General features: G+C 41.7%; 1 protein-coding gene across 1 annotated transcript in view; it reads left to right on the top strand.

Annotated features, from left to right (window-relative positions):
- LOC104281002 (inositol 1,4,5-trisphosphate receptor type 2-like) overlaps window positions 1-21,111 on the top strand; it is a gene marked incomplete at its 5' end in the record, with an annotated part of 40,300 nt that extends 19,189 nt beyond the window's left edge. The window contains 4 exons of the mRNA XM_009878846.1: window positions 14,933-15,040; window positions 17,497-17,689; window positions 20,633-20,758; window positions 21,053-21,111. Of these exons, the coding sequence (XP_009877148.1) occupies window positions 14,933-15,040; window positions 17,497-17,689; window positions 20,633-20,758; window positions 21,053-21,111 (486 nt within the window). The remainder of the gene's footprint in view (window positions 1-14,932; window positions 15,041-17,496; window positions 17,690-20,632; window positions 20,759-21,052) is intronic.
- Window positions 21,112-23,444: the final 2,333 nt, after the last annotated feature.

Here is a 23,444-nt window from a genome sequence, read left to right as displayed (position 1 = left end):
GGGTTTGAATACAGAGAGGGCTGGGACACACCTTTGTTTTCTGCACCAGTGCCGTGCCTGGAATTGCGTGGTTCTGGCACTCTTACATGGTACAGCAGGACAAATAAATCACAATAATAATAGTGGTTTCAGAAATTTTTAAAGGATGACTCTCCCTTCTGACAGGATTTTTGATCAGTTAAAAGCTTCTTGATTTTTTTCCCCCCTCTTAAAGTCAGTGGTATTACCTGGTGTTGCAGGTAAAGACACCAAGCCAGCAACAGGTATAGACAGCAAGTCATTAGTCATGGAAAGCCAATACGGCTTGCTTGATCATCCCCAGTGCTTTCCTTTAACTGCTACATTGCGTTTCCTCCTATGCTGACTCGATCCCAGCTACTTTACTAATGAGGAGAATTGGCAAAATGCAGTTGAGAAGGGCATAATCACTGAGCACATTAGTGCTCCAAGAGCCTTTTAAAGAGCTCATACTAACATTTATTTTTTCAAATAAACTTTCCTGTGCTGCTAATATTATGAATTGTTAAGGCAAGCAGAGCTTTCACAAGACAACAGATAAAAGTGTGTGCATCTGTGTTAGGGGGTGTGGTAAGCCTTAAGGTTGTTTTGTGGGTGTTATACCTTGGAGCAGCTGCTGGCTTTCCTTCACTTAGTTGTATTTTATCGTTTAGACAGATGAACTTAGGCCTTGGTCCACCCTTTCCCTTGTGTTTGTGTGTGCATGTATAATAAAACACATTTATTAAAACATATCGTATTAAATAGATGTGAATTCTTATACCGCATGTAATTCAAGTCAAATGAAGGAGTTCCACGGCAAGACCTTTCTTAAAATGATGAGTGCAAATTTTCCATGGTTTAATGTATGGGGAACATGAGAAGTAACACTAAATGTGTGCCTCTGAATATCAGATAGGATCACTGTGTGTAACTTGTCCTTTAGTATAAGAATCCAAAGCTTTCTGAATTGACTGGGTTGTCCCAGGCAAACAAAACAGTGTTCTGCATGAAGTAAGTGTGACTGTGGTCAGGGGAAAATTTGCAGTGAAATTTGACTGTTTAAATAGAAATGCTGATGAAGAAAGCAGAAATTAATTGCTTAATACTGTGCACTGATAGGCACCTCCTATAAGACACAGCGAAGAAACACCTGGAAGGCTGTTTAGGCTAGGGAATGGGTGAAACCAGTTAACAACTCCCAGTAGTCTGCAGTGGGCATTAACTGGCTGAAATAATAATATCATGGTTATACCATGATAAAGAGATGAACAGAAGCCAAGTGAAGAAGTCTTCCAAGAAAACCTTCACCCTTGACAGTGGTGTTGCCATTACTGGCGGGTTAACATTTGCCTAAAAGAGATCTCCCTGTCCCTGTGGGAGCTGTGAGTTCCCAGAGCATTTTGGTCTACAAGACAGGCTTATCCTCATCCCATTGGGAAGCAGCTTTCAGCACCAGCAAGGATCCTCCAGAAGAACTGAGATCTGGGGACTGCACTGGTTCAATGAATTTTCGAGCTTGCTGATCTCTTTCTGCCCATCCTCTGCCTCAGGTAGATGCTTTGCTCAAAAATGGAGCTGTGAAGAATTAGTCCCCATAAGTGTCTGTCTTTACAAAACCTGAGGTTGTGCCAAGCTGCTTCTGACAAAGATTTTGAGTTGATTTGAATAGCTTGGTTCATTTGAATTTTTATACATCTTTGACTGCTACACCCCAAAAAAGACATGTCTTTAATGTATGAGGATACGTTTGGATTTTGGAAGATTTTGGAAAAAAAAGACTCAAATACAAAAAATCTGATCTTGTCTGGTGTAAATGGATCTAGTGTGCCACAGTCACTGGTTATACTGAGTGAAGATACAGATCAGTCACGTTTTGTGTGGCAATGACTATTTTCAAATTCAGCAGCCGAGGTGAGGAAGTAGCAATTGGCAGGTATTACTGGAGATTGTCTTCTCAAGCACCTGATGGTGAAAAGAGAAAAATAGTGTACATGCTTAAATGAACAGGACTACCTTTGAGGCCAGATTATCAAATCTGTCCTTTAGGATAAATCCGTCCTTCAGGATAAATAGCTGTGAGTTTGTGCGATAGGGATGCTCCGTTTCTGCAAGATGGGTAGAATTTTTTGAGCTAAAGGATGTTGGCTTTGCTCAGGTTTGCAAGATTTTTTTTTGATTTTTGTTTGGATTTTTGTTTGGATTTTGCTAAGGTTTGCAAGTTTTTTGTTTGGATTTGTTTGTTTATTTCTCTTTCCTTAACAGAGAAACTCTTGCTGATAGCAGCGCCAAAGCAAAGGACTAATGGGGACTAGTCCCAGGAACCGTGACTGTCAGGGGACTCGTATCCTTGGCTGCCAGACCTGAAACTTCTCATAGAACTTTTATGCTCCACATGTTGTTTTGTAGTTATCATCCTGATGAGACAGGCTATGGCATCAAAATGACACCAGCTAATTAAATGTCAGCAGAATCAGAAGCTGTTGCAAGGCTTTTACACTTAGATTTTCAAGATTGAAACAGAAGCCAATGATGCACATCACCCTCCTTGCTGCTCATTAGGATGGTATATAACTCTAAGTTCAGCCAGCTACGGTATAGAGACACAGTATGGAGACTGCTACAAGAACTTGACACTAATGAGCACCTAAAAGATTAAACAAATGTCTGTGGCTGCTGTTAGGTCTCGGTTAAAACTTTGGCAACTTGTCCTTGTATGTTTTCTCCCCTTCTCCTTGGAAGAATTCCCCTTAGAATCCTGTCGTGACTTTGACAGGGGTCTACATGGGGACTTCTGTTTTCCTGCTGGTTTCCTGTTGACTGAGGCTGCTGAGAGCTGCTAGGATTCAGGCTAGAGCTTCTTATTGTAGGCTGGCCACAAAAGTTTTAGCTTTCATTTAGCTTAAAAGTTTTAGTTTTTATTTTTCTGATTCTGCTTCTCTAGAGCAAGATCAAGTGTCCCTTAAACATATGTGTGTGTTTTATTATATGTCATATTAATGAGGGATATATCCTGTTTGGCTCTGGTGACTGTGCATTTCACTAGTGCACAGGTGGCCTTAATATTTCTGCTTTGTGGGTTTCTTCTTCTATCTTTAACTTCTGTAATCCTGTGTCCTTGCGTTTTATGGTTTACAAGATGTTTTTGTCATGGGGAAATATGTTGTATTGGTGTTGGGGTCCAAACGTTACACCAGAAGAAATATCCTTTTTTTGTCAAATGTCTGCATTGTGAAATCTTCACATTAGTCTGTGGTTTTACTCTGAAAATTGACTGTGAGACAATTACATACTGCTTAAGATGTTCTCTGCTCTCAGGCTCTACTTGCAGTTCTGTATTAGTAATGAACAGGCTATCTTTTTTATTGCCAGCTGAAGCAGCATGGACTGGGGAGGATGACTTTAGTTCTGTATCACCAGCAAGGCAGTCCCTTAGCTTTCCACTTTAAGAAATGGGTCTTCATTTAGCCATATCCTCAGCTGCTCTGCATGGGGATGCTTCCACTGAGAGTAGGCAAGCAATACCGATTTATACTAGTAGAGAACTTGACTTGTTGCCTTCAAACTGTGTTCTTACCGCAGAGCTCCCTGCTTGCATTTGGCATACGCTGTCTTCATGATATATGGGCAAAGAAGGGTATGGCTTGACCAGTAGCTTTTTGATTGAAATTGCATGGAGAAGCATTGAGTTAAAAAATCATTTTATGTGTAAACAGAGTACACTCAATCCAGAAGCCACTGAGAGACAATAAATCTGGAACCACACAGTGCTGCCTTACAGAGTCACTTTTCAAAGAAGACTGCACTTTCAGTGCTCAGAAATTGATGTAATGTAGCTACTTAAATCATTCAGATTACAGCAAAGTCCCCTTATTAAGAAAGCAAATTTACACAAAAGTGTTGAGTTGTAATATTCTACTGTAGATGAAGACTTGCTCTGGAGGCAGACCTCGGGCTCTTCCATTAGGGGTGACCTTCAGATGAACCAAAGTGCTCTTCTTCTTATATGTAAAGCACAATTAAAACATTTTACTCTAAGCTAGGAGGAACTTGCTTTGTTTGTTTTGAGGGGAAGTGAGGGTAACCTTGGAAATATCATGAAAGTGAAGTCTGGTCTTACTTAATATTATCAGAGCAGTTGTAATAGGCCTCAAATATCTGCATTGTGAAATCCTACACCTTAATTAAAAACAGAGGGGGCAACTTTTCTAACACAGACCTACTTTTTATCCCTCTCAGTTGTTCAGTAATCATTGAAGTAATTACAGGTTTACAAAAATAAAGAGCTTTAAACAGAATGTCAAAATATGTCTGTTCCTCACAGTTGCTCAGTTTTAAGTCTCATCTCCTCTGATGTCGTAATTTAATTATCTCAGTCATCATAGAATTTTCCAGAATAGACAAGATCTGAATTTGTAATTTGCAAATAGTCAGAGCTACCTCAGTTGCCATCATCTTTATTTCACTTAACACAGGACAGAAAACTGAAAATTAGGTCCACTTTACACTTTTTCTGTCTTGAGGCAGCTTTAAGAGTTACTGATTAAAAGTGTCCAGCTGTGAAATTTAGTTTTAACAGTTGATTATGCTTTTCTGCATCAAAAGTGATCAGTTTCTTGTGACCACCAGTAGTTTTACAGGCATAAAACACCTTCAGATCTGCATGTGGATAAGCATCTAATCAACCTGGAGTTTAAGAAATGCTTTCTCTGCCATTATGTATGTGCAAGGATTTTCTGAATTTGTTTTATGAATGATGATGATCTATGATAACTTTAAATGAACTTCCCAGCCTCTTCTTTCTGTGAGTCTGTCTGTGGAACACCATTTAGCTGCTAGATGGTTTGGTAAAACAGCATTGTTTGTAAATGTCCGATGAGGAGAGACATTAAGTTTCACCCTTTTGCTTTCCCACCAGGAACTATTTCATGGGTTCCGAGTGAGAGTGCTCTTGTGAGGACAGTAGCCACAATATAGTACCGTTTCACTTTCCTATGCCCTCAAGTTATTCTTTTTTAAAGATATTTTGCTCTGCTATTTGGAGAGTGAGGCAAACATTCAACAGCATGATTGAAAAAGCTGGAAAATCTCACCACTGTGATTATTTGAAGGGAGATATCTCTCAGTTCCTGTCCATCTCCATACTTGGTAACTGCCCGGTTTTGTACCCCACAAAGTATGTATACCAGACCCATGCAAAGATTGGGAAATGTGTGTCTTTTGTGAATTTGACAGATTGGAGCTTCAGCTGTTTACTTACTACGTCAGTCTCATATGTTTTTGACCCCAAATGACAAAGTGACAATTTTCTGTGGAAGAGGTGAGATGCTAACAGGATTGGCTATTAACAGACTTTTTACTTTACTATTGCTATAATATCTAGGAGGACCACATAATAGCCATATTCAAGTGCTTGAATCATGGAGGCTGAGCCATGATACCGAGTTGCCATGGAGGTTTTAAGCTTCTTTAATGTGCTTTATTGAAGATCAATGGATGGCTCACCGCAGCCTCTACAAGAGGAGCGTATGTATGGTGACCGTCTTCCAAGCCGTACCTGCGTGTAGCAGAGCTGATAGTTATATCATAGATTGGTTTGATGAACTTCATCCAGCTTAAGGGGTCACATGTGCAAAAGCCACCGTGGAACTATATGGCAAATGTATGAGATGAGACTTAAGGGTGGAAAAACATGAGGAGGGGAGCCTGAGATGCAAGACTCACACTTCAGGTCAGAGACTGAGCTGGTTTCCATGTAGTTTGGGTAAACCTTGGAGGACAAGCCCATTCTGGAAGTATCAACCCGTGAGTTACCTTCTGCTGTATTGGTGCGAGAGGAAGGGAGGTTGACTGCCAATCAACACCCTCTAGTTTTATGAGTTACAGAGGAAATATGTCCATACCTAAGTCTTATAGACTTGAAACTGTGGTTCTTCTCAGTACATTGCCCCAAAAATAAATTATAAGCAGTTCCTCCTTTTGTGTGTGCTAGCGTTCCTTTTCATTAGAAGCCACATGTTAGACAGCAGTAGATAGCTATTTTCCAGAGAATTGCTGTTCTGAGTAAGAAAAGCCTAGAAAGTAAAGTGCTTGATAACAAAAGGATTTTGAGAGTTCCTGAAAAGGGTGTGCCATTCACAGCTCTTTTATCTCAGGTTTATTTATATATTTTGCATATATAAAAAGTGTTTGTGGCTTTTAGAAGTAAACAGTTGTCTTGCCGTGCAGATTTGAGATCTGTATATTTGCTGGTCTGTTACGGGTTTTGGTCTTTCTCAGAGTAAGTCTGTACAATGTTGATGAGCATGCCAGTAAGGTCTTATTTGGGGCAGAGTGTTTTATCTGTCTTTCATAGAAGTTGCATGTAGCTGGGATCTTCTTCCTTGTTCTGCTGTGAAGAAGACTAGTTGTAGTAACAGCTTTTTTTTGTCTTCATTTTTCATTGAACTTTATGTTATTGTCCCGTAATAATAAATCTCCTTATTTCCTTCCATCCTGTATTCTCCAAAGTTTTGCTGACAGTATTCACAGGAGGCAAACTACAAGTGCAATTATGTCATCCTGTTGGAACACACTGGATTGCATACTGCTGTCCACATCCTATGCTCAGTAGCGTCAGCTTACACCAAAAACCAAATGTGACCGATGAGCCAGTTTGACTCATGTAGGCTCAGCTGCCCAGTTTACGTGTAGCCCACAGTCATGTTTCACACCCACTCCCCTCTAATTTTGTTTTGTTGCAACACATTTTATCTGACCTGAACTTGCCCCACTTTATTTTTTTGTAATGAAGTTTTGCAAAGAAATTACAAAGAAGACAAATGGAACTAAAGCTCATTGAAATATTAGCAAGTCATTTCATCTTCTGCTGGCTTTCATCAGGGATAAAAGAACAGCAAAACCACAGCAAAAATAGCAGCAGAATTACTATGGGGGCTGCAGACACAGTAGTGATAGAGATCACTTAAATGTGGTAGTTGCTCTTATGTGATAATGTTGAGGTGTTTTATTTCTCCCTTCCCTGTGAGGTAGATCACTATTATCCACAATTTGTAGTGCACACCGCATAGAGGCTGGGAAGGAGAGGTGATGTCTCAGAGGTTACACGAGACCGTGGAAGACCCAGCAACAGAATCCAAAGCGTCTGGACCACCCACGGCCCTGCTCATGTACCACAAGCCATCAGGGGAAGATTAACTCTAAACCCTTTGGTTCTTCTGTACAGTATAATCATCTAAATGAAATCAATGAATACTTGATTTGAGAGTCTCCCATTGCTCCATCCCTGCTGTTCCTAATGTTTGTTAACAGATTGCTTTGTGGTAGAGTGCAAAGGTGCCGCTCTATAAAACTGTAATGACTTCTGGAAAGGAAGTTGCCCTGTGTATTGCAGAAAGCACCATTCAGTTTTGATTGGAACATGGGGAGTTGAGAAGTTGTTCTTGCTGTTAGTACAGTCAGTTGGAATAAAAATTTCTGCTTAGTTATGGTTAAGATGACATTTCCTTTTTCCTTGCTTTCTCTCTCCTTGTTTATTGATGGAATAGGAGTGTTCTCATTTGCCCTGGGCAGGGAGCTGGTGTGTGGTAAGGTCCTGGCATGCCAAGGAAGAGGATCTTATTTTCTGTCTCCTGTCCTCTTCTGTCTCTCACCCATCCTGTTTGCTACTCCCTTGACCTTTTCTTTGCTTTTGTTTCTTGGTCCTTGAGGCTTTTTGTTGTCTGTCCCCAGGCAGCTTTTTTATCCTTTCTTGCTCTCTAAGCAAAATGAACCCTTCTGTGAAATGACTGGGGTTTCCCCTGGTGAGGGAGTTTGGTAGTGCCAGATCCTCACTGCCTGGCTCCAGAAGCCAAGGGACTGAAGGAGAGAAAAAGAGGAAGAGATTGTGACTGTAAATGAGGCCAAGCTGCATGACTGCGCAGCAAGGTGAAACTAGTCTGAACAGATGCAATTATTCTGCTGTTGCTGCAAGTTACATTTTGTCTCATTTCTCGCTGGTGAAAGACCACTAGCCTTTGGGCTGGCAACCAGTGCTGCAGTATGACCGGTTGCTAACAGGGCAGACATGAAGATACTTTGCAATGAATCTATCAAATGTCTTGCATTGGACATCATATCTGTACAAATAGCTCCTGCCTCACTTTCCCTGAGGTCTGTAGTTCACGAACTTATGTTTTTAAATATTTAAACGGTGAGTGTCAGGAGGGTGGAGCCATACTCTTCGTAGTGATGTCCAATGATAGGACAAGGGGCAGCAGGTGCGAGCTGGAGTATAGGAGGTTCCACAAAAACATTAGAAAAACTTTTTCACTGTGAGGGTGACAGAGCCCTGGCACAGGCTGCCAAGGGAGGTTGTGGAGTCTCCTTCTCTGGAGACATTCAAAACCCTCCTGGAGACGTTTCTGTGTAACCTACTGTAGGTGATCCTGCTCTGGCAGGGGGGCTGGACTAGATGATCTTTTGAGGTCCCTTCCAACCCCTGACATTCTGTGATTCTCTGTGAACTTGCAGGACTGTATAGTAGCCTCTCTCTGCCCTGACACCCTAGATGGGGCTGATTGGCACGCTAGAGTTGACTGCTGCAGCTGGGGCATGGGCAAAGGTAGAGAGGGCACTGTGCAAGCTTGCAAGCGCACCACGCATCCAGTTCCCATCCTAAAAGGAGCCCTCGTCCACAGCACGCTCCTCACTGCTGCCTAACCCAGTGCCCTTCCCCTATCAGGTGTGCCTGTGTGCCAGGTATCTCCCCCATCAGAGAACAGCCTTGCTGCTTACAACTGTGAGAAGAAACTTAAGAGAACTGGTGACAAGGATAATAATTTTTTAATGATTTTATTTCTATTTTTATTGATGTTTGTAACACTTCTTAATAATAATACTTTAAACAAAGTATTTCTAGGCATAGAAACTATTTGTGTCTTTATTTGTGCTTCTCAACCAGTTATCCAGAGCTTGTAGCAATACTCCATCAGCCTTTTCTAGAAAAGCAGTTTAACGTGTTTGACACATTACCAGTGAACTGACTCTTCCAGGAAAACCGTGGTTGCTTATGGAACACTAAGCCTCACATGTCTAGATCCTTTTTTGCTATTTTAGGCATAAAAAGTCACCTTTACCCTCCAGATGGGGGGCCAGTTAGCTCAGTCGGTTAGAGCGTGGTGCTGATAACACCAAGGTCGTGGGTTTGATCCCCATTTGGTCCCCATGTGTTACCTGATCTAGTTGAGAGGCGTCCCTGCCCATGACAGGGAGGTTGGATTAAATGATCTCTAAGGCCCCTTCCAGCCTAGGCCAGTCTATGATTCTATGATTTGGCAGTCTCAAAATGCTGGAGAGTGAAACAGATCTCACAGAACTCAGGGTTCTTCAGTCTGCTGTTTCTAGCTTGTATTTTTCAGACTCTTGTGCTTTTTGGGGCCTGGTGAAATCAGTAGGAGTTTTGACAACAGTCTTGGCTGTGTACTGGGTTAGACCTCAGGCCTCTGATGAGGCCTGGGCTACAGAGGAGACCCTTGCAGTTCACAAGTTACAACCAGAGGTTGACTGTGCTAATAAGGAAGGGCTCTGTGTTTTACCAAAATAATGAAAAGTGGAGAATTACTTTCTCTTTTCCCAACAATCTTTACACTTATACACATATATGTACATAAATATTTTGGTGAACCAATCTAGTATCCCAAGTCACTGAGTTATTGACAGGCTAATGACGTGAATGTTCACAGCTTTAAAACACTTCTTCTTTGAGAACATTTAAATAACTGTATTTTTGTTCAAGGAAATCTTGACTTTAAAACAAAAAGCCTGCAGGAAACCCATATATTGTTAATTCCAAAAGATGTGTCTGCTGTGGTTTTCCGCACTGCTGATCATATATGGAATCCCAGATGACTAGCAGATCTGATTTTATAATCATGTTGTGTGAGGAGTTTAGACTGAGTATTACTTGTAATTCTGTCATTTATCTCTACTGTTTCTTTGTTAATGTCTTCAGCATTCTTGGTCTGTCCTCAATCTTTCACATTTTGTACAGATGCTTTATTACTGTGTTTTCCAAATCTTTCAAGTAAAAATCTTTCAAGATGAACAACAGTCTTTTCTTGGAAACTGACTGAAAGGCAAATGATCTTTATTCATATAGCTATTGCCTTTCACATCCCCTCTTTAGAAACCACTGTTCCATTGTATGCTACTGCTTCTTCATCCCTATATGCTTTGATGAGTAGTAAAATACAGTGTTGACATTTAAAATATTGTCACTGGCATGGTTGATGTGTGTGTGAAAGACCAACAGAGTTTTCTCCTCAGAGATTATCTTCTAGGGGCTCCTTGCAAACTCAGGCTGTAGTGATGGTTATTTTTCTGTATCATTTACACTTACCATGCATTCTTTTAGATTTTCAAACATAAATGGGGCTGTTCTTTTCATTACAGTTGCTCTTGCCCATCCAGTGTGTTGCCCTCCAGCTGCCCCAAAAGATTTGTGCAGCACTTCAAAAGTAACACGTAACTGCATCACAGGAGTTAAATATGAAAAAATGTCATTCAGAGCTTGCACAGCTTTTACATGCCAGTCACAGACTGTCATCTAGGGTGTATTATAAGCTTGGATAAGCTTTCCATATTTTAGGTTCACAGTTTGTCACTACACTGTTATTTTCATTGCTATGTCTTTGATCTCACAAAAAGCTCTGCGCTGGTCAAGGAGTCTGTTGACATAGTCCCTTTGCCCGTGTGGGCCTTTGAGCTCGTTACAGAGCGAAGGAAGGATCATGAAAGCAGAGCTTCAGAAAACATTGTAGTTGCCAAATAACATAGCGTTTCTAAAGCTATTTTGTGTCTTACTGTGGGCCTCTGCCTCAGATTGGAGCTTTCACAGATTGCTCTCCAAGCCATTCTTTCATCTACGCAGGTGTGACAGTACAGAAATATTAGCAGTACTTATTATTGTGTCAGTGTAGAGCAATCCATCCCACACAAGAACTGCAACACAAGTGGAAAGCAGATAGACCCTTTGCCCCGAGGTTACTGTCTGTCTGAAGGTCTAGACTACAGAAGGTAAGTGGATATAGAGAGATGGAGAAGCAGAAGGAAAGGAAGTTATGAGTGATTATTGCCTAGCACTATTGCTGACACCTTTAGGTGTGTTTGCCTTCTGGAATCTGATATAGTTCCTCCAGCTCGGTCAGCAATCTCTGGTTGTTTCTTATGTGTCACCAACAGTCTGTTAACACATCGCACTAGTCAGTCACATTACAGCACAAGAGGACTGAGATGATGTTCCCTTCTAGTCCATGGGTTAAGGGAACTTCTGTTACTGATATTTATTGAGAGATACTTTTACTGTAAAAGTTATGAACAGTTAAAAGCATATCAGGAAGCAATACCTTGACTCTTCATATGGTTTACTGATGGCATTTCCAATTCTGTATGCAAATTCAAGTATGTTTGTAGCAGATTTTTAGAGGTAGTAATGGAAATTTATGAATCTATCCATGTCCCTTTCTCCAAACTGACATGATTTTAGTATGAGAAGAACTGTCCATACATCCTTGACTTATCATTTATTAGAAACTTCAAAATCTTAGTGATTGACATGGGAAGAAAAAGGGTCATGATACAGGCGAAGTTCCTCTGTATTACAGAAGATAGAAGGTGGGGAATATATTTGCTTCTGGTTATGCTAATTCATCACACCAAAGAGGGTGTGATTGCATTCTGTCTAGTCAGTTCTTTTTTTCGTATCTTAAAGAAGAGATAAAACCAAAGTAAAGGGCATTTGGAGATGGACAAGGAAAATAATTGAATCACAGAGAGTCTTCTGTTTGAGCAGGGATGGGCAAGATAGGGATTGTTTTAATTTAGAGAAGGGACAAATAAGAGAGGACGTGACAGTAGCATACCGAATGATGAATGATACACAGAAGGTGAATTGGGTGCTCTTGCTTGCCCTTTTGTAAGCAGAGAAGCAGAGGGACATTCAGTAAAGCTGAAAGGCAAAAACAGTAACACTGTTTAAAGGGAATTTTTAAACAGTAACTACCTTGTTTCCACAAGCTCATCTTGTATGAACATTATGGTATACGAAATGCATGCTATAGGCCACCCGACTGGAAAAACGGAGTCGATGAGACCCTCTATAGACAGGTAGGAGCAGCCTCACATTCACAATCCCTGGTCCTCATGGAGGATGTGAGCCACCCTGATAGCTATTACACAGCAGAACAGGGCATAAACAATCCAGGAGGTGCCTGGAATGCGTTGATGATAGCTTCCTCCTTCAAGTGATAGAGGAGCCAGTGAGGAGACATGCTATGCTGGACCTTGTTCTCACCAACAAGGAGGGGATGGTGGGGAATGTGAAGCTCAAGGGCAGCCTTGGCTGCAGTTATCATGAAATAGTGGAGTTCAAGAGCCTTAAGGCAGCAATGATAGCACACAGCAAGCTTGCTACCCTGGACTTCAGGGGAGCAAACTTTGGCCTGTTCAGGGACATGCTTGGTAGAGTACCATACGGGATAAAGCCCTGGAAGAAAGAGAGGCCCAAGAAGGCTGATTAGTATTCAAGGATCACTGCCTCAGGAGCAATGCATCCTGACAAAGAGGAAGCCAGGCAAAAAGAGCCAGGAGGGCTGCATGGATGAACAAGATGGTCCTGGACAAACTCGAGCACAAGAAGGAAGCCTATAGAGGGTGGAAGCAAGGGCACGTTACTTGGGAGGAATACAAAGAAATTGTCTGAGCAGCCAGGGATCGGGTTAGAAAAGCCAAAGCCCTGTTAGAATTAACTGTGGCCAGGGACGTCAAGGGCAACAAGAAAAGCTTCTATAGGTACATCAAAGGTAAAAGGAAGATGAGGGAAAATGTGGGCCCTGTCCAGAAGCAAATGGGAGACCTGGTTACCTAGGATATGGAGAAGGTTGAGGTACTCAAAAACTTTTTGACCTCTCACTTCACCAGTGTGTGCTCCAGCTACAACGCCCAAGTCACAGAAGGTAAAGGCAGGGACTGGGAGAATGAAGGACTGCCCACTGTAGGAGAAGATCACGTTTGAAACCATCTAAGGAATTTAAAGGCACACAAGTCCATAGGACCTGCTGAGATGCATCTGCAGGTTCTGAGGGAACTGGCAGATGAAGTTGCTAAGCCGTTATCCGTGATATTTGAGAAGTCATGGCAGTCTGGTGAAGTTCCTTCTGACTGGAAAAGGGGAGAGATAATCCCAATTTTTAAAAAGGGAAAAAAGGAAGACTCAGGGAGCTACAGGCCAGTCTGTCTCATGAGACCTCATGTGAAGTGCTGTGCTCAGCCCTGGTGCCCTCAGCATAAGAAAGACATGGACCTGCTTGAGCAGGTCCAGAGGAGGGCACAGGGATGATCAGGGGCTGGAGCATCTCCCCTGTGAGGACAGGCTGAGAGAGTTGGTGCTGTTCAGCCTGGAGAAGAGAAGGCTCTGGGGAGACCTTATAGTGGCCTGCCAGTGCTTAAAGGGGGGCCTACAGGAAAGCTGGGGAGGGACTCTTTATCAGGTATTGTAGTGATAGGATAAGGGGCAAAAGTTGAAACTGGAAGAGAGCAGATTTAGATTAGTAAAGAATTCTTTACTGTGAGGGTGGTGAGACACTGGAACAGGTTGCCACATTGGCTCAAGGCTCTACTGTCAGGGCCAGGCAGACTTCTGTCCATGAGGAAGTTGTAGGAAGTACATTTATTCCTCCTGAATTCTTTGTTTCTGGTATTCTCTTGCTTTTGGATATTCCATTTGTTATTCATTTTTACTTAATAAGCATGTATCATGCAAATAGCTTAAATATGCAAATAGCTTTAAAAAGTGTGATCACTTTCTGCTTAGGTTATCACTCTATCTGTTTAGGTATATTGTTACTTTTAGACTTGATCTTTGACACTCTTTTTGTAGAATTGCAATTGTTTTATAATTCCTCACTATACCGTGTTATTTCATGTAGTACAATCCTAATCCACCTGTGGTGATCATCACTTCAAAGCCTGATTCATTTTGAATGCTGTGCCTGCCTCATTTCTAATGTCTCTGTCTAGTCTGTTGTGGTAATGTTGGTGTAAGACCCGAATCATGTCTGCAAGAGAGCCTTTCCTTTCCTGCCTTAGTTTCCCCTACTTGAAAATAGATGAAACAGAGTTCTGAATGAAAACATCTCTCTATGATATATGGAAAACTGCATTTTTAGCAGTGTTTCCTCATGCCTTGTAATTAAGTCTTTGTTTCTCACTGGCATCACAGATGCATTTGCCAACATTCTCAGTGATGAACTTTGTGCAGCTATTGAGTGTTTAAAATATTTACTATTCAGCAAGAACAGATGTATTTTATGAATCATGTGAGGCACATAATTTGTAAAAGTTTGTAGGAGGTGCATATTTGTTTATCTGTGTGTGTGTATGTGCTATGTATATAAACTGTATGGTTAAGAATGTATTTGCTCAGCACTGCAGTCTACCTGCCTCTGAAATTGTGAGGGACATTACCTTGGCAGCCCTGAAATACTAACATGTTGAAGAACAGTTTAGCCATATGAAATCACAGAGAAAATTCAATTGTAAATGAAGTTACATGGTCAGAGGTATGCAAATTTTATGTCTAAACTTAAGTGAAAAGAAGCATTCAGTCTAATTGCCTGGCATTTGTCAAAAAAACCTCCAAAACCCATCTAGGCTGCAGGCTAAGCTGCCCTTCATAAATCTCAGCTGAAGACTTGTTGCTGACTTTTTAAGACTAAATTATTTCTATTGTTTTCAAGTAATTACTTTTCTGTTGTTATCTGTGGAAAGAGCCCCACTGGTTTGAGCATGTAAGTATATGGGGGTGGGGGGAAGGAGGATTTTTGTTAGTTAAGTGGAGACGATAAAGCTGAAAACATAGCAGCAGGACATAAATCAGGGGTTTTTTTTCTTTTTCTAGTTGGCTCGTCACAATAAAACATTACAACAGATGCTGAAGCCAGGGTCAGATCCAGATGAAGGAGATGAAGCCTTGAGGTATTATGCCAATCATACAGCACAGATAGAGGTAAAGAATTGCTCACTAGAAGACTGAATATGAGACAAGTTTACATCTTGTGTGTGGTGTATCACCTCTTTATAAGCTTCTGAACAGCCAAGCTTATTCAAATGGTGTAGATTATTTATGAGAAGATTGAATAATATGCTTTTGGCTGTGGGAGAAAAAAGAATGCACCTGTATTAAAAGTGGCTCCAAATAATAATTTTACAGTAGCTTTCCTGTGCATTACCAAACACGTTTTGTTAGCGAAATAATGACTGTGGATAGTAGACATGTCATGAAGTCAAGAATAATCTTGTATGGTACATCACTCAAATAAATAATCATGAGTTTCAAAGCCAGTGATGCTAACTGATCAAATTAAAAGTCTGGCTGGAATACAAAGAGGTTTTGAAGTGGTGTAGACATTCATTATGGCTTTTGTTTAAAAGACCATAGTTTGGCCTGGTTCACTGGTTCTGTTCTCTGTTTTAAACTTTACCCCTTCCATGGTCTGGATTTAGATCAAGATCCACAGAGGTATTTAGGTTCTTAACTCTTGTACTGGTTTCTGTGCTCTTACAGATTTCATGGGATTAGAGGCATCAGGTCAGGAGTTAGGGACTCTAGTATCTCTAGTCCTTAGTGACTTTTTAAGGAGGAGAATTTTGATGGGGCAAAGGTAGCTGCTGCAAGAGACTGCAGAGAGAAGAGGCATCTGGCTTTGTCTCAGAAATGCTGTATCAAGTCCGAAACTGACCAAGCATGAGAACTACTCAGTATGGTTGCACACATGCCCAGCCTAAATCTGAGCCAGTAATTTTACCTTCAGTGGGTCCCAGGCTCCATCAACATAGGACCTGAGCTTGAATGTGTAGGGACCAGTCTTGATGCAGGTGCCTCAGGTCCATATTGTCCTGCCTGACGTCAAGACAGGCAGGACAATTTTCTACCATTTTCTGTATTTTTAGTCAAGACAGGCCGTGGCTGAGTCTTTCTCTATTTTCCACTGTGCTTTTTGCCTGTTACCGGTCACGTTGTCCTACCTCAGGATAGATGGAAGCTCCATGGCTGTGGCTGTCCAGAACTCAATGCTCCTCTTAACATAATTTACTACTCTGGGTGCCCCTGAGGTGCTCATCTAAGAAATTATCAGCAGAGTTAACTGGGTAAGTTTTAAAATTAAACATTTGACAAGCACTGTAGTCTGCTTTTATGTGGCAAATAGCTTTCTGAAATCTCCTAAAACCTCATGGCTGCAAAGCCTGTTCCTTGAGCAGATTCAGAAGCCTCTGTTCTTGGAGGGGCTTTTAAAATGACATCCCGCAGAGCAGCTCATGCAGTTTACCTCTTTGTTTGAGTCTTGACGGAATTGAAGATGCACTGTCAGCTTCCTTCACTCACCCAACCAGGTTAGCTGCTAGTCCTGTACAGCACAGCTGCTGGCCTGAGGCACAGCCATTTACTTAGGACGCTTCAAAACTGCCTGTTTGAATTTCACGTAATGCACATGCCCAAGGGCTAACACGAGCATAATCATCCTTTATCTCCAATACAGATGTGCTTGACTATGTTACTCTTAAAAATTACTTACAGGTGATTTTTTTAGTGTGTTCACATAATAAATTTGAATTAACAGAGAGAAGCGAGGGTTCTTTAATGCAGGACTATGACTGGAAAAGTGAAGCTCAGCCCAGCATTGCTGCTATATCAAGCGGATGTTCCCTGGTCTTTCTCTGAAAGCAGACCTAGACCTGTTTGGCATTTCAGATATAGCTCTGCTATATCAGGGTATCTCATTTGTTTGATTTGAAAGGCAAATCATGGGCATTTTTTCACTGCTGGCTGTACAGAGACATGGTTCTAGGAGTCAAGATGAGTTTTCTACCATTTTCTGTATTTTTAGTAATGCAAAGTCCATTATCAGAATGGGGAAGCAATTTTAATGATGCTGTGGTGAGATGGAATAAAAACTAGCTTGCTTGCTGATAATTCGGTAGGCCCTGAAATACAAACAATACAAAACCTTGGGTTTTGCCAAGTAAGAAGATAAAGGCTGACAAGATATGGGTGCTGTCTGAGTAACAAGGTACTATTTTTGAATGTTCACAACTTATCTCATCTTAGAAGCAGATTTAAGGAGAGAGAAGAATTTTGGAATCTGAGCAGAAAGCCCCTGAACTTCTGTATTGTTTGCTGGGAGAGTTTTGTTTTACTTTACTGCAAAATTGAGGCATTCTGAATTAGAACATCGTGTATGTTTGGGGGAAGATTGGACCTAGGTGTTCCTTGACACATATATTTGCCACGTTATTTTTGGGTAGGCTTCTGAAGTTTTACTTTGTTTTAGGACTGATTGATTCAACTTCCCTGTATAATTTATGCATTGATTTTTAAGGAAAAAGGGAGCTGTGAACAAAAAAGATATGACAAAGTGTTTGGAAAGTCACTGGTTCTGAAAAAAATGTGTACTTTATTTACAGATTGTTCGCCATGATAGGACAATGGAACAGATCGTCTTCCCTGTCCCCAACATTTGTGAATTCCTCACTCGGGAGTCCAAAAGTCGAGTATTCAATACGACAGAGAGAGATGAACAAGGAAGCAAAGTCAATGACTTTTTCCAACAGACAGAAGATCTGTACAACGAGATGAAATGGCAGAAGAAAATTAGGAGTAAGTACTTCAATTTTAAAAACTTGCTCAGTTATGATAAACCCCTGCTTTTAAGCCTTCAAATACTTTTATTTTAATAATGCACTTTTCTCTGTTCACTCTGATATTGCAAAAGGCAAAAGTGTTCAGGGCTTGAGACTGTAGGTCAGCAGAGTATAGGTCAGCTGAGACACTTGCATTCCACCATGAAAGAGGCATAATATGAAGCGGTTAGTAACATACGTAATGTGTTCAAGATGATATTTTGGACTCTGAAAGTTAAACTGAGGGGTGGATGAACTGGGTGTAGTTCTACTAAACTCAATAGAGTTGGGCCTCATTAAGCCAAAGCCTCTAATATTTAACCAAAACATGTGTAGCTGCGTATTTGAGGTTTGCAGATTCCTAAAAGTCCATTAAAAAACTTGTAAATGTCAGTCACTTGAGTAACATCTCTCACCAGAGCCACAGCTGCTTTAAATCTGCCTGGCTCCCACAAAGTCAGTTCCCCTCTGCCGGTTCACATCAGCCTCACTTGACGAGGCTGCAACGTGTCCCAATCTGTGTGGCCATAATGCTGTACATCTCGTGGTAGGGAGAGAGGCATGTGCACCACCTTAAGCTGCTTGCAGATGTGACAGGCACGGTTGTGATCACGGTGGGGGGACATCAAAGCAAGGACCCGAAGGGGAGGTGTGAAGCGAAGCCACGACAGATGCCCTGAGTTTCTTGTTTGATTCACTGGTGGGCATTACAGCCCCCGAATGGGACCACTGCTGATGTCCTAGGGACTGGAAGCTCCCACCAGCTCAGCCACTGTCAACTCTGCCCTTTGCTTCTGGAGCAGAGAATCAAGGCTGTAAACTAATTACACATCTACAGTATCCTTGAGGGATAGGGAAGAAAGTTGCATTTCTATATATATAAAACAATTAATTCACTGCTAAAATGCAGATGCTCTCAGCAGCATTATGCAATCAATGAAGATGGAAGGGAAAAACAGGATCTATGGCCAGAGCAGCAGGGAGTTTGGATAGTCAAAGCAATATCACTTAATGTAGCATCCTTGATGTGATGGAAACATGAATGTTGGTTGCAGTTTTTATAAATGTCAGTTCTCAGGCTATAATTTTCAGAGGTTTCAGTGTGAACCCTATCAGCCCAGGTTCGTTTCCCTTGGTGGCACTGTAAAACCTTGTCTGTACTGATAGACTGACCAGACTAGAAGTTGAGAAATAAATGATTCCAGAATAACTCTCTATCTGCACAGTCTATTTGGGGATAAAAGTCACTGTAGGGTAGAAAAATTACTCCGGTAACAAAATCATATCTGTGGGATTTACTTAAGAAACACAAATAAAAGAGCCAAATCCTACACTTACATAGACTGGACCTACCTAATGCTATGAGCAAAGAAAAATTGTTTATTTTTATTCAGAACAGAAATTCTGCAATTCCCCTCATCAGTGGAATGGCCCACAAGTCTCTGTGTTGTGGGGTTTTTTTAATTTGAAAATATAATACAGGTTGTGGCTTGGTTCATTCTTTAGCCAAGTGTCTGTTAGCATGCAGTCTGTGTCGCTTAAACTGACAGATGGCATTTGCAATGGCTCCAAATGCTTAAATCTCAGCAGTCAACAACATAAGGTTATCACAAGGAAATCTGAATATTTACCTAATCACAATTAGAGTCCATTTAGACTAAAGCCCGAGACAGTCATATGCAGTTGAAGGAGTCTGCTGTTTATAAAAAGTTAGCTGGGTGCAGGCAGGTCAGGAATATGTTCTGCATACGTGGTGGAGATCTAATTAATAGGAACACATCATGTTTGAATAGATAAACCTCTCTGGCTAGAGAGTTTTTCGCACTGTTGCACGTAGAATCTTGTAGAATCTTAAATGTTCATTTAAATATATTGTAGTGCAGTCATATATAGGAAGTGCTTGTCTGGGTCTTGGTACCCTCTGATCTTGTTCCTAGCCTTTTTACTGAGTTGTTTATGTCACTCTAGATGCAAAATCTTAGCCCTATTTTTGCCCTATTTCTCTTTTTAATCTTTTCTAAGTTATATGTTATTTGGGATATAGACTTTCTATGTATTTGTACAGTACTTCATATAGGGAGATGCTGGCTTCATTTGGGTCCTTTCAAGCAGAGCTGTTTGTCTGCAGGTAACCTTGGACATCTGAGGTTCATGCAGGAGATATTTGGCTTTCATAGAAGTAAATCCCAGTCAGACCAAATTTTACCAGCTCCCGAGAGTAGATCAAGTTGTATTTAATTTGACAGAGGTAGGGAAAATGCCACAGTTCCAAAAGCCGGCTTGTTCCTTCATTCTTTGAATAATATCATTAGTGTCCCCCACATCATAGGGGGCCGGTTAGCTCAGTGGTTTGAGCGCGGTGCTGGCAACAAGGATCAACACCGAGGTCACGGGTTCAATTCCCGCTAGGTCCTCATATGTTGCCAGGTCTAGATGAGAGGTGGCGTCCCTGCCCACAACAGGGAGGTTGGACTAGATGATCTCTAAGGTCCCTTCCAGCCTAGGCCATTCTATGATTCTTATCTGATTCTTATCATTTGGATGACCTGTTCTTGGTCTTCTGGTTGACTGGCATGCAGAGTGCTAAAATCTATTTGTTTGTGTCTCCACGCACAGAGGCTACAGTTTCAGAGTCAGGTGAAAAGACTCATTTGCAAAAGATCCAGTCTTAAAATTTTAGCAGAGGCAAAACTCTCATATATAATAAACTGTATTGGGATCTTTGGATTAAAATCTCCATTGTATGACAAACCTATGTTTAGTATTACAAACCTATGTTTAATATTTATCTCTTAGTTAATTTTAAATATTTGCATGTTTTGTTCATTAATCTGTGGTTTTGTTATTCCCTTGAGGCCATTACTGATTGAGTCCCTGCCTGCTTTCATTTCACTGATGGCTGCTCTTTTCCCTTTTCTAGACAATCCACCCCTGTTTTGGTTCTCCAGACATATCTCTCTCTGGGGGAGCATTTCCTTCAACCTTGCTGTATTCATCAATTTAGCAGTTGCTCTATTCTACCCCTTTGGAGATGATGGAGATGAAGGCAAGTGGAGTTTAGTTTTATTTTTCCTTTTAATTTTAGATGCTTTCAATTCTAAGGGAATGGTTACATAAAACTGCATCTTCAGGTATGCTCATATCTGCAGAAGCCGTTTAGTATCTTCTAAGTAGGTACCAGATGTTGTCTGAAATGTAGTACTTGATCTTCTGTGTGTAACATGGCCCATGCAATGTGAAGTAAAATGGACAAAACATAGCTGCTAAGCTGATGATTATCTAGATCATCTGAGCTAATATTTTTTCTCTTTTTCTTTTTTTTTATATTGCTATATTGCAGTGTGCTACTGCACATACTCAGTTACAGCTTCTGAGGTGAAGAAGGATTCCTGGCAGTAGAGGGGCAGAGATTCCTTCAAACTGACCAGACTGAATGACTTGCAGTTTTAAAAACATATGGAATAGAATGATTTGAAAACTAGCTTCTTGTCTTTTGACTATTTTGTTTATTGGGGTAAAAGGACATAACTGTTGCAGAGGATAAATGCATTGTATAAAAATATGCTTAAAACCTGTGACTCTACTTCATCACATATCACAGGAAATACAGCAAATAATAAATTTCATTAAATAAATGCAGCATACTAGCAGGAAGCCTAGGAGTCCCTTCTGAATCCAAAACAAGTTTAATTGGGATAAAGGAGACTAAATAGCTCAGAATCCTGGTAATGGGAGTGGAGCTATTCACCTCTGGGTCTTTGATTCCTGTCCAGTCCAGTTGGTAATGTGACTGAAAGTCACCTCTGTCTGATGGCATGTGAACTGGGCTGGTGGAAGCAGTCCAGCTTCTAGCAGATACATGTGCTTTTCACAAACACCAGTGCTGGCACCAGCAGACATTCCTGTTGGCTGCCTAAACAGAAAGGCAGCAGATTAAAATATATTGGCATGGAGACCATGCTGCCCTTTCACCCTACAAGGTGGTCTCTGCAGGTCACGGCACAGGCGTCTCCACAGCCTCGCCTAGAAAAAGTTTGGAGGGCCGTGCACAAGGGAAGCATTTGCACTTCAGTGCTTTCCTCTTGGTGAACTGAAGAGTCACTTGGAGTGCACACACGTTAGAGCCCACATGGGATGAGAGGAGAAGGAAAGAGTTAAAAGTAAACCTTTTAAGCTACTAAATTTTAGCTAATCTGTACTCACAGAAATCCTCTGGTTTGCAGTCGGTAGGCATTAATACTTGCTTCGAGCTTCAGATTTATACAGTATTAGTTGAAGTGGCGCTGGTTATCCAGTGATTTCAGTGATAGCGCGTTTCAAGATTCCAGTTCCTATTGCTTGTAAAAGCAAAAGAGATTCCTGAGCAACAAACAGTAGGTGTGGCCAAATGGGAATAGCAGATCAGAAGGCAGCCTCCTTACTTCCAGCCTCCCTCTCTGCCAAAACATGGTCTCATGGCCAGACTTAGTCTCCCATTTTTCCCCTTTACCTTGTGTAAACCCCCCATATTCAGATGTCTGAGGTGCCTGGGCTGACCTAATGATCCCAAGAATGCTGCCTTTCAGTAGATTTCTGCAGCTCTGACATCATATGACATAGGCGAAATTGTGCTCCAGATAGGGACTCCTTGCCTGCAGTGGGCATGTCTGCGCACGTTACTGGTGTGGGTTCTGCAACATGAAATTGTTTGACCTGCAGTAGGGAAGAAGGAAAAATGGTTTGGTAAAGAAACACTGAGCACTTCGGCCTCACCTTTCAGATCCACTTGGAATTTAAATTTTTTAAGATGCATTAAAGGTTCCCAAATCTTGTTGATGAGGAAGCTAACAGAGCTGATCTTGAACCTCTTGCCGAGCATATAAACACTCCTGGACTTTGGAAAAGTTTGGATGCCATCTGAACATTGAGACTAGGGCCCTCATCTCATTGTTTCCTAATCCCACTGATACTGCTCAGCTGTGTATCCGTTGCCAGAGAGATAGCATGATTTCTATTGTGAGTCTGGCTAAATTTTCTATTCCCTTCTCTCCTGTCACTGACCTCTCAGTTCATCTGATAACAATAAAAGTCAGTGTACAAGTGTGACAGTGCCCTGAGATCTGAATGCACTTCTATATCACAGCAACATGATGCGTTTCCAGGGCTTTAAGCAGAGGAGGAAAGGGAAGATAGGGGCATCAAAACGTAGGGAGAGAGCTGAGAGCCAGCATCTTGCAGAGCGGCACAGAGACCTGACTCTGAAGGCAGTGGCTGACGTGCCAGCAGGAGCTCAGCCAGACCCAGGACCCGCTGCCTCCCCAGGAGCAAGGCACAGCTATATTCGGCTGCTCTCGGTAACGCAGATGCTGCCTGTTCCTGCCGAAGTGCCTGCAGCTGCCTCCTGCTGCGGCAAGTGCCTTGCTCCTGTGCAGAGGCGGAGGCTCCCGCTGAACACTCGCAGCCCTTCGGAAGAGAGCAGCTTTTCTAAAACCCCAGCACTTTGACGCTGTTGGGGATTGAAGTGTGGCACTGCAGCACGGTGCCACTTGCTGTGCCCCCCCAAGGACTGGCTATTTCTGTAGCTGAGCAATCATGGAATTAGACCAGAGGAGCCCTAATGATCCTTGCAGAAGGCAGCTGATTAGTAGCTTGCTCCGGGAGAAGGGTAAACTGTTTCACCTCTGAGCACTCCATGGATTTTAATGGAAATTTCATTAGCTGCTCTTCATCAACAACCTGGATGAGGGGATAGA

This window comes from Apaloderma vittatum, unplaced genomic scaffold (assembly GCF_000703405.1).
Source record: "Apaloderma vittatum isolate BGI_N311 unplaced genomic scaffold, ASM70340v1 scaffold8911, whole genome shotgun sequence".
Taxonomy (NCBI): Eukaryota; Metazoa; Chordata; class Aves; order Trogoniformes; family Trogonidae; genus Apaloderma; species Apaloderma vittatum.
This window is presented reverse-complemented; position numbering and strand designations above follow the sequence as displayed.